Source organism: Chiloscyllium punctatum, chromosome 7 (assembly GCF_047496795.1).
Source record: "Chiloscyllium punctatum isolate Juve2018m chromosome 7, sChiPun1.3, whole genome shotgun sequence".
Taxonomy (NCBI): domain Eukaryota; kingdom Metazoa; phylum Chordata; class Chondrichthyes; order Orectolobiformes; family Hemiscylliidae; genus Chiloscyllium; species Chiloscyllium punctatum.
Genome location: NC_092745.1, coordinates 85402461 through 85421343, shown reverse-complemented (window position 1 = coordinate 85421343; position 18883 = coordinate 85402461). Strand labels below are relative to the sequence as shown.

Genomic DNA, 18883 nt, shown 5'->3' with positions numbered 1-18883 from the left:
CAATGCTCATAACCCATGAAATCATTGTTAGGTGTAACAGTGATTGTTAATCCAGCAGGTGGTCTGAGGATTTTACATTCAAGAGTGCATCAGCTTTGCCAAAGATTCAGTTATATATTCATGTGACTGAAGGACCTAACTGTAGGTCCTCATAATATCCTGAGATACTGTACCTTTCATGCATGCACATCCTTAATCTTGTACAGCGGTCCAAACAAGAAACAAAGAATTTATTATCATGCTATCTATGTTGCAGTATCAACCATTACGGTTTGTGGTTGGCATAAAATGATATCATCCATTCTCCTTTCTACTGTTTCAAAATAAATCAAACAAACAAGGGCAGGCAAAATTAAACTTACAAAGAAAACTTACAAAGTCAGATTCAAATACAATTTTGGGTGGTGGTATTGCAAATCCTGCTTTCTAGCTACTTTAATGAAGCTGCCCAGACACACCATGAGGGCAGGTAGGACTCGAACTTCCCACCTTCTGGCCCAGAGGTGGGGACATTACCAATGCAGCAACGACTCGTTAAATTCTGCTTTTACTCTTATTAAAGAAAATGTAAGCAAGTTAGACAATCCCTGATGTGTCTATCTAATCAGCATTAGCAGAAGATAATCTACTGTTGAGTCTCAATAAGAAGAAGCATTTGTGTTATACAACATAATGTAATGCTTTTGCAGTTATAGTACTAAGTTCTAGTTACATTGAATAATTAGGCATACTGCAAAGATCATCAGAAGCCAGAGATGATAAGTCTGTTTCCATCAAGACCACATACCTTCACAAGACTGTGACACATCATCAGATTGTTTGGAGCTGAATACAACCTGGTACATTAACCATTTCAGAAAAATTCCCTTGGCTTTCAGAGGTCATGCATGACGAGATATCAAACAAGGTAAATTACCAATCATGGAAAAACAGGGGCCATGACTAACACTGTACAGGAAAATAGCTTGTGCATATCCAATATGGGTAACTCCATTCTGTTAAGACTTTTTCAATCAATACTCGTTTCCGATAGAGAACCCAGAACCTTGCAGACAGGAAAACTAAAAGGAGACACGATTACTTTCAAAAAATATGGTTAATGCGGATTTTTGGACTGGAAAATGATTTGGATTGAAGTTCCCCAGGGGTTTGTGTTCAGACTCTTATTAACAATATATCGGACTTGGTGCACAGAAGACAATTGCAAAATGCTGTATATGAGGAGTAGAGGATAGTACAGAACTAAAAAAAAGACTGCAACAGGTTGATGGAATGGATGGAAGATGGCAGATGAACTTGACTGCAAAGAAGTAGGAAGTGGTTATTTTAACAGGAAGGTTATGGACAGGTTATATAAAAAGGTACAATTCTAAAGGGGATGCAAAAGGAGAAAGATCTGGTGCATATGTGCATAGGTCATTGACAGTTAATAAAACATCCTAGGCTTTATTAATAGAGGCATTGTGTACAAAAGCAGGCAGTTATGTTAAACACGTATAAAGCTGGACTGTTGCACTCAGTTCTGGCCTCCAAACTTATTGAAAGATGTGAAGACTTTCGAGAGGTTGCAGAACAGATTCACAAGAATAATTTTGGGGACGAAGAATGTAATTAATGGAGTCAAGCATTCCGTGCCAAACACTGCCAACATGTGTTTGACTACATGGGGGCTACCACCATTCCTCTTTGCTAACGAGGTTTATTGGGCCTACTTTGCTCATAAAGTGGTCGAGGAAAAGCACGAGGTAGTCAAGTGAGAAACATCTCATATTATAACATGACAAAGTTAATTGCTTTTTACTAATTTAGACATCTTTACTAAGACTAATAGAGGATCTCGAAGGCAACAGAACTAAGTTGTTCCACCTTTCCAAATGAAATCTTTATGCGATCAGATTGGGTGGAGCTTAATACATGAATCTTTTTAGAAACATTACCTAGTACGATGACCGGGTAGATTATCTTATAGAACAGAAAGTTGAGAAGTGGCTTGATAGAGATATTAAAATGAGAGGTCTGGACCAAGTAAATTGAGAAGAACTCTTCTCATGAATGGAATGATCCAGATAAGCATACAGATTTAAGGTATTTGGAAAAAGAAGCAAATGAGGAATGAGGAGCAATGTCATGGAGTCAGTATTAAGATCTGGGATATACCGCTCAAGGGTATGATGGAAGCAGGTTCAAGTGAGGCAATACAGAGATAAATGGCTTATTATCTGAAAAAAAAAGTGTGGTCATAGGCAGAAGGTAGGGGTAAATGAATTGTTCATTTGTAGAGCCAGGAAAGGCACAACAGGCTGACTGGTATCCTTCTGTACCACAACAATTCTGTGACTCTGAAAAATAGGTCATGAGCTATCAGTTAAGCAGCACGAGTACCAATCAATAGTTCATCGGAGAAATTAATGTTTGTGTATAAAAAAAGGATATTAGCATAAGAGGTATAGTTAATAAGTTTGCTGATGACACCAAAATTGGAGGTGCAATGGACAGCAAAGAAGGTTACCTCAGATTACAAAAGGTTCTTGATCAGATGGGCCAATTGGCTGAGAAGTCCCAGGTGAAGTTTAATTCAGATAAATGTGAGATGCTGCATTTTGAAAAAACAAATTTTAGCAGGACTTATATACTTAATGGTAACGTCCTAGGGAGTGCTGCTGAACAAAGAGACATTGGAGTGCAGGTTCATAGCTCCTTGAAAGTGGAGTCGCAGGTAGATAGGAAAAAGGCGTTTGGTATGTTTTTCTTTATTGATCAGAGTATTGAGTACAGAAGTTGGGAGGTCATGTTGCAGCTGTACAGGACATTGGTTAGGCCGCTGTTGGAATACTGCATGCAATTCTGATCTCCTTCGTATCGGAAAGATGCTGTGAAACTTGAAAGGGTTCAGAAAAGATTTACAAGGGTGTTGCCAGGGTTGGAGGATTTGAGCTACAGGGAGAGGCTGAATAGTCTCAGGCTGTTTTCCCTGGTGCGTCAGAAACTGAGGGGTGACCTTATAGAGGTTTATGAAATCATGAGGGGCATGGATAGGATAAATAGACAAAGTCTTTTCCGTGGGGTGGGGGAGTCCAGAACTAGAGGGCATAGGTTTAGGGTGAGAGGGGAAAGATAGAAAAGAGACCTAAGAAGCAACTTTTTCATTCAGAGAGTGGTACGTGTATGGAATGAGCTGCTAGAGGAAATGGTGCAGGCTAATACAATTGCAACATTTAAAAGGCATCTGGACGGGCATATGAATAGGAAGGGTTTGGAGGGATATGGGCCAGGTGCTGGCAGGTGGGACTAGATTGGGTTGGGATATCTGGTCGGCATGGACGGGTTGGACCGAAGAGTCTGTTTCCGTGCTGCATATCGCTATGACTCTATAAGCTGAGTCATGTGAAATCAAGCTTGTGTTTTTCTAGTTTACGCATTTGTCATGATTTATTGTTTTGTTATAATAATGTTAAATTGGTATATGCACTGCGCTCATTTCATAAATAACAGGTATAATATAAGAAGAGTCTCAAAGCCAATTGTTGTGCTTGAAATGCTATTCAGTTCTTTAAGTTACGAGTCCAGCACTGGTGTTGAAAACACTTGGGCATTTTTATATTACGGACACATTCATTGACTGAAGCAAGTTGTAGCGACAATCTTACACAATTACAAAAGTTACTTAAAACAGGTCAAACCTAGGTCAAGGCCATTTCTCATGATGGTGACAGTTCTTTCATAATATTCAGGAACCATCCCTTGGTCACTGTCTTCTGCATATGTAGAGGAAGACAAAGAACCTTCATGGAACTTTCCATCACCATGAAAAAAAGAAAGAAAAATCAGCACATTTTACCAGCAAATTAGGATGAATTTAGTTCTAGCATCAACAGAATTTTAAGTAATCTAAGAAGAGGAATATGGTGACAATAACATTTGTGATGCACACTTTAATCATTATGGACAATGTAGGAGATTTTGTCACATCTTTTACTCATTTCCTTGAAATAATGAAGCACGTTTAAATGTTAGTTATAGTCATTGCTAAATCCTATTCAAATAGTCATTCATTTAAGCACAATTTGAGTATTTCTGAAAAAGACTTTTTTTTGCATTCACCAGAACAATTTACAAACATATCAATTCAAGGGGAAAACCAACATTTATATTGCATAAGACGACAATGATTGGTGGCCAAGTGGACTGTATTGGTGGCCACAGAAGAAATTCCCACATGAGGAGGTGAACATTAATTGTAAAAATAAAATTATTTTACTCCTGAACTTTTGGACTCTAATTCATTTCAATTTACTTCAGCAGGATACATATGCTCAGTGCAGCATGCTCTGGGGGAAAAGAGGATTTTAACCCTCTGAATCACAGAGCTTTTGATCACTAGAGGTTTTTCTCATGTTGTGAATAGGTCTTTTGTCAGATAATTCATAATCATATTGGTCAACAACTCCTCTATTATCATTGTATCATATCGACCATGGTGATGGAAGCCAATTATAGTCTGAATTCATCTAGCATCTTCATATGTCCTGAGAATACCATTCTATACTGTTTAACGTAAATGCAAAATACTTTTCAAAAGAAATGATAAGGTAGAAGTTGACTAAGGTACACGAGAAATGGCTACATAAAAAAAGAAATAGATTAAAATAGCAAGCAGCATGCTCTTCTCAAAACAAAGCAAGGTTGCAGGACAATGTTGTCTGTGTTCTAATGACCACGACGCGTGATTACAGGTTGGAATGAAATAAGTTTATTTTTTAAATGAATTCAGTTCATAATTGTGACACTACAGGATTGTGTTATGTATCATTAAAATTATTCTTACCTCTCTTGCTTTATGTTGTTGCAATGAATGAGGAATGTTATGTAGCAGTTGATCATCCACTGTTTTTATATTTGTTGAGTCTTTCAACTCAGAATATTCCAGTCGATCATTTAAATACTGTTTGTTAACATTTTCGTACATCACTTCATGCAGCTCAGTCTCATCATCCACTGACATTTCTTGCTGTTCACTACTTGGACTCCACTGACCTCTTGAAAACCCTTCTGCTTCACTGCTAGCATCGCCAGGGTTTAAATTCAATAACTGTAAAGGCTCCCCAGGTTCATCAACTAGTTCTTCTTCAGAAAATGAAGTATCCTCAAATTCCTATTGGCAGCAAAAAAAAACATACTGCTAGTTGGAGTCCATATGAAATGTAAAACATGTAATTCAAGCAGTCTGAGCTCACTAGAATATTTTTGAATATCAAAATTGTATCAAACAAAATAAAGATTGATAAGGAGAAACATGTTTTATTTGAATTCGAAGTGCAGTCCTGAAATCCATGTCATACACTGTGCTTTTTTTTCTCTTTTGATTTCCAAATCTAGAAGTGCACAGTGCAGTTAAAAACTGGATGTTAATCTTACTGAAGGATGGGAATTCTGAGAAAATCTGTTTGTTGTTAGTTTGACCAATCTCTATTTCATCAAAGTGTAGAGTTCAGAAAATGATATTATTCAAGCAAGTGGTGAATATTATAAAAGTTTATTAACAGGAAGGAAATAAAACTGAATGTTATCCATAAACAGAAGCTTTAAAACAGTGAATGTTGGGTTAACTCTGAATAAGATGTCAAGAGGCAATATGTCACATTGATAACTTGGCATACATTTATAACTCATGACTTGACTTGCCTGAATTGTGAATTCAGTCATTAGCTATTAGCTTTTTTTCCTTTACAATAGAGTGCCAGTTATTAATTGCATAATAATATGTTAAATTTCATGGAGGCAATAGGTATTCATTGGGAATTCACTTGTGCTTCTATAAATAGGAATGGACTGAAACTGTATTAGCTAGTTTAGAAGATGCATGACTAACATGCATCTCTACAAACTAAGCTTATACAATTGTGTAAAGATTTACTCCAATTCTATCCCTCACCACCTGGCTTTCTGACTGTAATAGTGTCTGGTAGAGAGGGAATCATTCTGACATTCTCAATATAGGCTATTCAGTGCAAGAGTTCTGACAGCGATCGATGACAAGAGGGCTGTTGTTCCCTTCATGCATGTCAGTATTCTTTATTTACATTTAAGATCTCATGCACCTGTGGATTTTTTTCTCTTCCCAGAATTTTCCATATTTTCTTGCCTTTTTCTCATGGAATCAGAGAACCACAAAGTTGTTGCGATGTAAAAAATGGACATTCATCTCATCGTGTCTGCTCCAGTTCTTCAAATGAGTAACTCACTTAGAGCCATTCTCCTGCATTAAGTTTGCACATTAATCTTTTTCAAATAACCATTTAATTCCCTTTTGAATGCCTTGATTAATTTAATTATTAAATAATAATCATGTCGGGTTATCTCATTTTCTTAAATCATCTTAATTACTTGCCTAAATCTTTACCTAAGAAATAGGAGCAGCTATAGGTATGTGGTTCCAAGATCCTGCTCTACTTTATTTTTAATAAAATCATGACTGATCTAATGGTTGTAACTCCACTTTTCTGCCTGCACTTAACTCCCACGTAATTTGAAAATCTGGCTAATTTATTCTTATTTGTGACAACATTTTATAATGTAATATTGTCTGGAGGACTTAAAAGAACTGGACAAAATGGATTTCAAGCTTTGTAAAAATACTTGGCGCAGTTTCTTCTTAAGAGGTCATTGACAGTTCATTGTTGACACTGACAATCTTTTTAAATAAGGCTTCCATAAATCACTCAAATAATGATAGCTGCTAGCTTTGCTTTATATCACCATTGGGCTGGTTGAACAGGGATTAGTGTGGAAAGATGTTCGTTTATCCGATTTGGGTTGGAGAGAAGCCAGAAAATCAAGCTGAGTTTGGGGAAAGTTTGCTAAGAATAAGATACCTAGGTGATCTCACTCACTTCTGAGAAGAAAATCCTCTTGAGGGCAATTTATTAGTTCTTTTGAAAGCGTGATTGAGGAAACATCTCAAGATTCTATCTCCTGAGTAAGCTGTGTCTTCGAAGACAACAATGCATGATTAGTGACTTGACTACAAGTGCCAGAACATCACAGCAACCATCCTAATCTTTATCCTTTCTCTTTCAAGAATAATCCATTGGTAAATATGGTTTTTTTATTCAAAAAAGCAATCTGTGCAGAGAAGTATATTTATTTTTCTGAAGAGGCAGTGTGTGTTTGGAGATATTTAGATGGATAAGCATTTATACTTCTATATTAATATCTGTTTTCATTCACCAATCATTGCATCTTTACTGAATAAGCTTTGTCTTAACAATAAAGCAATAATTGTGGTTATTAAGAAACTTGGTTGACAGATCTTGCTCTATGAAACAAGCAATAGACAAGCTATTTAACTGAGTATCTTGGCAAACAAAAAAGAATATTTTTATTTTGTGCTGCAACTTGTGGAATAATGGGACCAGAGTGAAAGGGCACTCCTCCAACCTTATCCATAACACTTTAAACATATTCAAAGACCAGCATCCACTGCTGCCTCCTTGAACTGCCACAGTCCACCTGCTGTGGGTTGACACACAATGCCATTAGGGAGAGAATTCCAGGATTTTGACCCAGCAAAGGTGAAGGAACGGTGGTGTATTTCCAAATCAGGATTGTCAATGGTTCAGAGGGGAACTTGCAGGTGGTGGTGCTCCCATGTATCTAATACGTTGTCTTTCGAGATGGATGTGGTCCTGGGTTTAGAAGGTACTGTCTGAGGATCTTTGATGAATTTTTGCAGTGCATCTTATGGATAGTACACACTGCTGCTACTCAGCGTTGGTGGTGGAAGGAATGGTAGCTTGTCAATGTAGTGCCAATCAAGCCGGCTGTTTTGTCCTGAATGGTGTCATGCTTCTTGACTGTTGTTAGAATTGTACCAATCCAGGCAAGTGAGGTGTATTTCATCACATTCCTGACTTGTGCCTTGCAGATGATGGCAGGCTTTGGGGGATCCAGATGTGAATTTACTCACCACATTGCTCCTAGCTATTGACTCTTGCAGTCAGTGTGTTTATGCGGTGAGTCCAGTTGAGTTTCTGGTAACCCCAGACATTGCTAGTGGGGGATTCAATGATGGCAACACCATTGAATGCCAAGTGGCGGTGATTGGATTGTCACTTTTTGCTGATGGTCATTGCCTGGCATTTGTCCAGCGCAAACATTTCTTGCCACTTCTCAGCTCAACCCTGTATATTGTCCAGATCTTGTTGCATTTGACCATGGACTGTTTCAGTGTCTAAGGAATCGTGAATGTGCTGAACATTGCACAATCATGGGTGAACATCCCCACTTCTGACCTGATAATGGAGGAAAGGTCACAATGAAGCAGCTGAAGATAGTTGGGCAAAGGACTTTATTCTGAGGAACTCCTGCAGAGATGCCCTGTGCTGAGATGACTGACCAACAACCACAACCATCTTCCTATTAGTCAGATGTGACTCCAAACAGCAGAGAGTCTGCCCCAATAATCATCGATTCCAGTTTTGCTAGAGCTCTTTGATGCCACACTCAGTTGAATGAGGCCTTGATGTCAAAGAGTGTCACTCTCCCCTCACCTCTGGAATTCAACTCTTTTGTCCTTGTTTCAACCAAGGCTGTAAAGAGGTCAGAAGCTGAGTGGCCCTAGCGGAACCCAAACTGGGTGTCACTGAGCAGGTCACTGCTAAGCAGTGGCTGCCTGATAACACTATTGATGAGACCTTCCATCATTTTCTTAATTACTTGATATAACTGTATACAGAAGAACCTCAATTTTCCGAACGAGATGGGTGGGCACTATTTCATTCAGATAATTGATTGTTCAGTTAATCGATTCAATGCCTCTTCTCTGGAGCTCGGAGTTTTCTGAAGTTTCCTTTTTCCTCGCTCTGCCTGCCCTGCTCCTTCTCTCTGTCTCAGGGTTTGTTTCTGAGCTGATACACAGTTGTGTTTAAGAGACCAGCAGCATTGCTGAAAGCCTCCCGCTCCCCACCCACCGCCCTCCCGCCTCCTGCTCCACACCCACTGCCCTCCCACCCCACCAGTTCAATGGGATTGACAGACTAAGCACTTGCTACGTCTGCTCTCTGTTCAGGAGACTAGGCAATAGCACACCGCGTGAGAGTCACCATGCCCCCTCTGCATCCCCAACCCCATCCAAATCCTGTCTGCACCAACCCCCATGCACCCCCACCCATGCGCTCCAGCAACTGCCCACTCCCGTCCATGCTGCCTCCTCTGCCCGACCCCACACACATTCCACTCCCCCATTTCACTGTGCCCTCACACCCCCAGCACTCCCCTGTCCCTTCTCTGGGGCAGCCGGAATAGGCACGAACAGTAAGACAGCTGCTGCCTTTTTTTGGGGGGGGAGTGGGGGGCGAGTCTCCAAATAGTGTGTGTGCACGTACACACACACAACATTTTACTGCAACTTTTTGTTAAGTGCCACTTTGCCCTGTACAGGACAATGGTGCAGAGATTATCTGGGGAACGTGGGTTTAGAGTGCACTCTTGTGTAGAACTCCAGGGCAAGTGTGGGGAGAGAGAAGGAGGGCAGGAGGTCAGTCATTTGGAGACGGTGCCTGGGCTCCCACCGATGTCCAGGACTGTTATTGGCAGCATTTCAGTAATCAGAGTTCATTTTTAATCATTGTAAACAAAAGATGTGATCATGGTTGAAACAGATCTTTGAAGTAATATTTCTATCAGGACTTCGAGATCTCCTTCGGATAATCCGATATTCAGATAATTGATATTCGGATAATCAAGGTTCCTCTGTATTAACATTTGGCAGTTAATGCACAAGGACAACCAGATCACACTGCACTACAAAATTGTACATTTTTCTTCATTTACACAATACTCAGCTTTTCTATTCTTCTCACTAAAGGAACATTCTCCCATATTCCCAAATTATACTCCATCTGCTACATTTTTGCCATTTCATTTAATCTATCAATATCTTTTATAGATTCTGTCCATTCTCTTCCCAGTTTGGTTACCCAGGTTCTTTGAATCAAACATTTGGCTACAATACACTCTGTCCCCTCCTAAAGTCATTAATATAATGTAAATAGTGATGCCCTAGCTCTGATCTCTGTGACATTCCACTAGTTACAGTTTCCCAACTTGAAAGAAATTCATCAGCCCAAACCATCTGGGCTGAAATTTACCAAAACTCACCTCAGTGTAAATGACATGATGTTTCATGGAAGGTTTCATTCTGTGATCCCCAGCAAGTTTTCTCAAGTAATGTTACACTACTCATGTCATGAAGGATGTACTACCACGTCTCCCCAGTGACACAGCATTTTCTCACAATGGTTCCTGACCACCCCAATGCCCCTCCAAAGTACGAGCCCTATATACTCTGTGTCTTTTACTCACTCACTTGGAATATCTCATCATCTTTCCTGACTGATGACAGACCAGCATCCTCCAACTGACCAAAGTCCCTCTTTATTGTTCATTACTGCCAAATGTGACAAGCTGCCTGCTTATCTGCTTACATTGCAAGGCAAGGCAAAGATGCAGTGAGTGTTCAATTAAGTGCAAAATGAGTGAATGCTAAGAAAACAAATTAAGGGTCCTGAGATGCACCCTGTTCTGATGGCTGGGGTGCATGCCTGTCCCTGTACGTAAAGTAGTCTGCCAGCAGCACCACAATGAAAGATATTGCTGAGCTCCAAAGTGCGGTTTTGAACTGCTGAATAAATGAGTCCCAAATGCACCATGATGACGTGGTGCTTTTGAGACTGCAAACTCTATGAATTGAGGGCTCAGGCAGTTGCTGCCAATGGATGAAGAATACAGGTCAAGATGGAGGCTTGGTGACCTGCAGTTGCCAGTGTCTGCTCAGAATTTCAGGTCAAGTTGCCCTCTAATTTCTCTCCACTGTTCAGGAATATAAATTAGGTCAGATTAAATAATAATGAGATGTTAATGCATACAAATAGGTCCTTCACTGCTCACCAGACAAATTCAAATCCACCTGCAAAACACACTTCTTGAATCTCATTTTTCCATTCTCTCATTTTTCCAACTGACTCACCATAGTCCATGATATTCAGGACTTGGAAAAACTCAGTCTAAAGTTTCCTGTTCATTAGCTAATCTTCTAACAATGCTCATGTATCATCCTAACACCAAACACTATGACCTCTGATCTTGTACCTTTTATGTGGCACCTTAAAGAATGCCTTTTTGACATTCAAACATGCCAGATTTATCCCTCCTGCTTCAGACATTCTTAAAGAATAGCAGGCTCGGTGACATGGTGCAATGAAAACAAACTCACTCTCAATGCTGGCAAAACTAAAGAACTGATCATTGACTTCAGAAGGAAAGGAAGAGAACACACCTACCATCAATGTAGCTGAGGTTGAGAGAGTGGAGAGCGTCAAGTTTCTAAGAGTGACGATAACCAACAATCTGACCTGGACTTCCCATGTAAATGCAATGGTAAAGAAGGGACAACAATGCCTCTTCTTTCTCAGGTGGATCTGGAAATTCGGTAAGTCCACAATGACCCTCATCAATGTTCACAGATACTCTACTGAAAGCATACTGTTTGGGGGCATAACGGCTTGGTATGGCAACTGCTCTACCCAGGACCGTAGGAAACTACAGGAGCATGCACGCACAGCCCAGACCATCACAGAAGCCAACCTTCCATCCATGTACTCCATTTGCATAGCTTGTCGTAGCAGAAAGGCTGCCAATGTCATCAAAGACCCACTGCATCCAGGTAATAATCTCCGACACCTCTTCCATAAGGCAGAAGATACACACACACCAGCAAGTTCAAAAGCAGCTTCTCCTCTGCCATTATTAGCATGATGAATGGACTTTCTAACTTCAAATAAGGCTGATCTTGCTAACGTTGATCTTGTCTATCACATACCCTATATCTTGTGCGACGTAACTTGTGTGCCTCTGCCTAAGTTCTTTTTCACCCTATGATCTGTATGTTCTCGCTTAGTATGATCTGCCTGTACTGCTCATAAACAAAGTTTTTCACAGTGCTTAAGTACATTTGAAAATAAATAAAACTTTTCTTAAAGCAGCAAATAAATTAGTCAAACATGATTTTCCTTTCATCACACCATGTTGACTCTGCTTGCTTGTATGATGAAATTCCAGATATCCTGCTACTACTTTCTAAATGATTGGCAAAATACTGGAATCAATGAAAGACGGTAGGCTAATTGGCCAATAGCTTCCAGCTTTCTAGCTTCTGCCATGTTTGAATACTAGCATTACCGTTGCAATTTTCTAGAATCTAGGCACTTTTGAAAGATTAATGGATATCACCAAATTTGCACCTCTACTACTATTTCACTTCCTAATGAATTTGCATTATCTGACTGAAATGAGCTTTTATAAACACCAGTGATTTTCGGATAAGCAATGTGCATGTCATTCAAAATATCAATTCAAATATTTGAACTTTTGGAATATTGTGTGCAATTCTGGTCTCCCTTTATTAGATGTTGTGAAACTTGAAAGGGTTCAGAAAAGACTTACAAGGATGTGGCCAGGGTTGGAGGATTTGACCTATAGGAAGAGGTTGAATAGGCTGGGGTTGTTTTTCCCTGGAGCGTCAGAGACTGAGGGTAGACCTTACAAAAGTTTATAAAATCATGAGGGGCATGGATAGGGTAAATAGGCAAGGTCTTTTCCCTGGGGTGATGGAGTCTAGAACTAGAGGGCAAATATTGAGGGTGAGAAGGGAAAATTTGAAAAAAGGGACCTCAAGGGCAACTTTTTCACGCAGAGGGTGGTGCCTGTGTGCAATGAGTTGCCAAAGGAAGTGGTGGAGCCTGGTACAATTATAACATTTAAAAAGCATCTGGATGGATATATTAATAGGAAGGGTTTCAAGGGATATGGGCCAAGTGCTGACAAATGGGACTAGATTAGGTTAGGATATCTGGTTGGTATGAACAAGTTGGACCAAAGGGTCTGTTTCCATGCTGTACATCTCTATGACTCTATAAATACACTAGCTGCCATTTATCTTTTCTTAGCACTGCTGAAAAAAAAAACACATTTTGTTGGAAGATTTTTGTCTTGCATTTATCAGAACAGTTCAGAAGAAAAAACAACATTTACACTGTAGGAGGGGAGAATGCTTATTGGTTAGCAGTAGATTCTACTTGATAGAGGCACACTGGCATGGAGAAAACACCAGTTAACAATGACAGACAGGTAGCCATCTGAGAGTTAGGCAACTATCAATCAGGCCTCATTAATTAGTCTGCCCAAGGAGAAGTTTCTTGTGAGAAAATATTCACACACATATAAAATTAACACTGACCAACATATTACAGAAGTAATTAAAAATAAATTTATAAACCTAACGAAGAAGCACTTACATGTGGTACTGGCAGGTTTGAGGAATAGACTAAGTTCAATATTTCCGACTTTACATTCTCTGCAGTAGAACTTGAATCACTTAAGTCTGAATTGTCATTTTCATTTGCTTCAGTCTGAGAAGAAAATACTAATTTTGTAAATTAAGTACTAATCTTTATTGCCGTAACTCCATATTAGGAATGATAACAAGTACATTGAAAATATCAATCTAATTAAGTGATATTTATAAGATCGCTCCTGACAAAGATCTCAACTTTTTCACTTTGCTACAGTCAACACCTAAGCACACAGGAATTTCATAGACACATTCTGATGACCAATATAAGCTTAAGCAATAAAATAATTTTTTTATTACACCTAAAATTTGTTGCGTCAAGTTTAAAGTTCAGATCCTATTGCAATTACTCTCAATGTCTTTTTAAGTGTTATCCCTATGGGTGACATATGATAAATATCCTATACGGCCATAAAATAATATAGAGTAAGTAAAATCAAGAAATTTTGAATAGGGACACCAAAAATACAAAAGCAAGATGGTAGTTTGAAGAAATACATTGGAAGTTAGAGTGAAGATTCAAGAGGATGGTATCACACTGGAGCAAATAGATAAGTCTACCTATTTAGGATAAATGATAAGAAAAGATTGAAAATGCGATGCATAAGTTAAAAGGAGGATAGAGATAATTTTGTGAAGCTGAATAATGAGTTGACAAGAAAATTTAAGTTTACAACAAGGATAAAACTCATCAGATGCTACAACTGTTTCATTTTCCAGGATGCTTCAGAAAATAGCTAACAAATAAACATCTGCACGAGTAAACAAAGACCTTTGACATGCAGATGCTTAGCTGTATTGTTAAAATCTCCAGATACAGACCAAATATGGGCGGCACGGTGGCACAGTGGTTAGCACTGCTGCCTCACAGCGCCTGAGACCCGGGTTCAATTCCCGCCTCAGGCGACTGACTGTGTGGAGTTTGCACGTTCTCCCCGTGTCTGCGTGGGTTTCCTCCGGGTGCTCCGGTTTCCTCCCACAGTCCAAGGATGTGCAGGCCAGGTGAATTGGCCATGCTAAATTGCCCATAGTGTTAGGTAAGGGGTAAATGTAGATGTAGGGGTATGGGTGGGTTACGCTTCGGCGGGGCGGTGTGGACTTGTTGGGCCGAAGGGCCTGTTTCCACACTGTAAGTAATCTAATCTAAGTAATCTAATCAAATGACAAATGAAGGGGCACTCAAAATTGCAAAAGCAAAAAGAAACCAAAAAGTGATATCCAGAAAGGAAAATGTCAGCATTTTTGTCATTTGATCAGAACTGAAAAGCTACATAAATCTATTATAAAAAGTGGAGGGCAGCAGAAAGACAGGTCGACCTAAGCTGTGAGATGATGGATGTCAGAGGATAGTTGCAGATAAGCTAAAGTCATTGTATGACAATAGCATAAGACACAAGTGTGACATGCCATGATAGAAAATTTGCTTGCAGCAGAAGCTACAACCCACTGCAGAAATTGCTCGGAAAAATCAGCTGGCAAGGGGCAGAGGGGCAGTTTGCAGGATACGAACTAAAATAACAAGATTATGAATCTCAGCTGCAATTTCTTTTTAAAGTATTTTATAAATGCCTAATGAACAAATGTACAGACCCACCTGCCCTACCTTATTCCCCCTCCATTTACCATGGTTAATCCACCTAGCCTGTGCATCCCTGGACACAGTGGGCAATTTAGCATGGCCAACCCACCTAACCTGCATACTTTTGGATTGTGGGAAGAAATCCACACAGACACAGGGAGAATGTGCAAACTCCACACATACAGTGACCCAAAGCTGGAATCGAACCTGGGTCTTTGGTGCTGTGAGGTAGCAGCACTAACCACTGGGCCACCACGTTATGCAGCTCTATCATCATTCTCAACTGATAAAATGCAAAGTATTCTTGTCAGGTTGTTATTTTTGATTGTAATTCATTCACAATATTGGAGCATCATGTATTGTTTGATGTCAGGTTCTCCACATTTCGTAACATACCTTGCTGTCTCACAGGAATTATACAAATACTACAGAACAAGACTAGATGATATCAATATAAAACAATTGATTCAAAACAAAATGTCATCAAGTTATACAACTCAGAAGTGGTCATTCAACCCCATCAATGCATGTGTATGCTCTGAGAGTTCTATGCAATTGTCCAATCTCCCAGCACTCTTCCATAATGCTGGCTAAAATGCTTTTTTCTCTCAAGTATATATTCAATTCCCTTTAAAACATTATCACATCTGCTCTCATTACCACCTCAATTCATACATTCTAAGTCCTAACAAAATAGAGTGATAATCACTCCCTTAGTTATTTCTTAAACCTGGTTCTTCTGATGACCAACCCTTCGGCCATTTTATCTACTCTATCAAATGTGCTTGGAACTTGGAGCACCTCAATTAAATCTTCCCTTAACCTGACAGTTTATCCGAACTTGGCACGAGAAAGAAGCCCTTCATCCCTGGTACAACAGCAAAGAAGTTTGGATGCTGGAAATTTTAAACAAAGGAATGGAAAATGCTGTGTAAGCCAGGTAGCATATGTAGAGAGAAAAACAGGGTTAATCTCTCAGGTCAGAGAAGAGCAACAAAGTGATGAGCACTGAGAGATATAACACCTTTTAACCAAGACAAAGAATGTGGGGAGGACAGGAAAGAACAAATGACAAGATCTATGGAAGGGTGAAAAGCAGCAGAGATGAAAGGAATGATTTTGCAAGGCAATATGAGACAATATTGTGACAAGCAAAAAAGCAAAAGATACATCTGGATTAGAAGTAAATAGAAAGATAGAATCACTACTCACAGCTGTCATCCAAAACAATAAAGAGGACACATATTTTCTCATTTAATCTGACATATCCTCTATGCTATTACAATCATCCCGCTTGTTCTATTATTCCACTTCCTCTCAGTTTCTCGACTTAAGCCCCAGGTCTCTCGGTTCCTGCAGTCCATTCATAATTAGATTATATTGCTTCTCATTCTTCCCCAAAAACTGTTGCAAAATATCGCATTAGAGGTGCATGACTAATGACATACTTGTGCAAATACTAAATATGAATGGCATAACTATCAGTAACCTTTGCTTCTGGGCATTGCAAGGCCTGAGGCAGCAACATCATCCAGCACTAAACATTAATTCAATAATAGACTAGCAGCCCATCTCCAAAACAATTATACCATGCTTCCTGTTCCCTGAACCATACTGTCTTGCAATCTCCCTTTTGGGGAGATGTCAGTCGAGTTGTTTTATAATGGATACCTACAATTCTGTTTGCCTTACTCATTTCAATACACACCAGAAAGCTGGTGGCGAGGCTGGTGTGGAATTTGTGTTTACGTTCCATTTGTGAAAGTCAGGACTAAAGAACAACGTAAAATCCTTTTGGAATTGCTAACATTTATTGCGAGGAAATTTGAACGAGTTGAAAGCTTGTTCTGTTGGCGCACTACACCCAGATACACAGTAAATCAGCATGGTACATAATTGAAAAAAGCATTAATGGCATATTTAGGGATAATTGGTGAATTCAGCTCTAACAAAAAGGCTTAGTTTAATTATGAATCACAGTTATACATTTTGCTGAATGGAAAAGAAATAAATTAGGATAAAGTAAATGTTTCCCTCACTACAATAAGGCTGGATACTGTTGAGGTAGTGTCTAACCAGCCTTGTCTGAGAGACCCCAGTGTAATCGACTATGCAGAATTCAATGAGATTCTAAACTCATGTCATGTGATTACACTGAGAGTTACATTCCATCAAAAGGGAGCAGTGGCCAGGTAAGAACGCTGCAGATTACACTCTCAAGTTAAAGAGACTCACTCATCACTGTGGATTTTGTTTTAATTCTCTTGTGGACATCATTGGCTGGTTGTCCCAAGTTGCCCCTAGGAATATGCAGTCGTTGTGTGATAGGTACAAGAATATAGTTCAAACATAGAATTCAACCTTAGAGATACATTTGCTGGAGGCCAAAAGATGAATGGAGCTTGGCGCATGTTTCTGAGGAACAGGTATAAACTGGTGTGGAAGGCCACATCCATGGCAGTGCCCACAGCAAAAATATCAGAAATTGATCATTTACTTTCATCGTTGATTCAGCGATGAATCTATTATCTCAGGAGGAGACTGTGAGAAACCCCAAGCCGCATTTCCTTTGGCAAAACTGGTATGAAACTGACTATCCTTTTGGAAGGATATGGGCCAAGTGCAAGGAAACGGGGTTAGCATGGATGGACATTTTGGTCGGCGTGGACCAGTTAAGACCAAAGGGCCTGTCTCCGTGTTGTAAGTCTCTATGACTAGATGGTCTAATAACAATATTTCAGTATTAAGGAAAGTTAGTGTTAGAGTGGAATATGATAATGCAGCCAACTACTTGCCATCGCTCTGAGAAGGACAGAGCAAATTCTCCAGAAAGGAAGGGTTTGGCTGAGAAAAATAAGGTTAAATTGGGTCAACTTATTTATTGTAGGGATCAGTAACAGTAAACCCGGCAATGATCAAGTATTCAAAGAGCAGGAAGTGGTCATTAAGCAGAAAAAAACAAATGATAAAATTTATCCATCATTATGATAGAAACACCATAATTCAGGAGATTATGCAAATACTGATGGTCTTTTGAGATTTCCCATCAAGGTCTGCCTCATTTCTAGCCACTGAATCATCTGTGAATGAGTGTACATACCCGTGTCAGCTAGAGAAATTGGTGAAGAAACTCACATAGATCTAGTGCTCAGTGTTCAATTATGTTTTGAATGGGTGGCCTAAAAAGTCTGAAGAAAACAACCTGCAGGGATATTTCACATGTAGAAATGAACCAAGGCTGTCTCCTATCCAGTTTACGAGGTATTGTGCCATCAAGGTACAGAGAGAGGTTTTTTGAGGAGTTTCATCCAGGCCACATGGGAGTACTCCAAAGATGTGCAGCTCAAGTGAATTGGCCATGTTAAATTGCCCATAGTGTTAGGTGTATTAGCTAGAGGGAAAAGAGTCTGGGTAGGTTACGCTTCGGAGGGTCGGTGTGGACTGGTTGGGCTGAAGGGCTTGTTTCCACACTGTAGGTAATCTAATCTAAAATCTAGTTTGTATGAAAGCAGTAGCAAAAAAAGTTTTTTGGGATTCAAAGTTAGAAAGAAATATTGAAGAGTTGTGGAAAATCTGTTAAGTATCCCAGAATGTGAAATTATCCAACCGAGAATCATTGAATCATGCAGTCTAAAAGAGACCCTTCAGCCCATGGAATCTGAACTGATAAAACTACTCTAAAAATGCACAGGTCCAACTTTCCAGCACATGACCCATAGCCTTGAATGTTATGACATGTCAAGTGCTCACCCATACTTTTCAAAGGTTATGGAATGATGGCACAATGGTTAGCACTGCTGCCTCACAGTCCCAAGGACGCAGATTCTACTCCAGCCTTGGGTGACTGTCTGCATGGAGTTTGCCGATTCTCCCCATGTCTGCATGGCATTCTTCCA

The 18883-nt window shown here is 39.6% G+C and overlaps 1 protein-coding gene across 5 annotated transcripts in view; it reads right to left on the bottom strand.

The window, feature by feature from the left end:
- The window catches only part of patj (PATJ crumbs cell polarity complex component), a 390366-nt gene that overhangs the window by 259954 nt on the left and 111529 nt on the right, over positions 1-18883 (bottom strand). For 3 of the 5 annotated variants that reach the window (XM_072574241.1, XM_072574240.1, XM_072574243.1), the window contains 3 exons: positions 13353-13466; positions 4826-5152; positions 3685-3792 (listed from right to left, as the gene is read on the bottom strand). In XM_072574241.1, coding sequence (XP_072430342.1) covers positions 3685-3792; positions 4826-5152; positions 13353-13466 — 549 coding nt within the window. The remainder of the gene's footprint in view (positions 1-3684; positions 3793-4825; positions 5153-13352; positions 13467-18883) is intronic. The other 2 variants (XM_072574242.1, XM_072574244.1) reach the window with 1 other exon arrangement.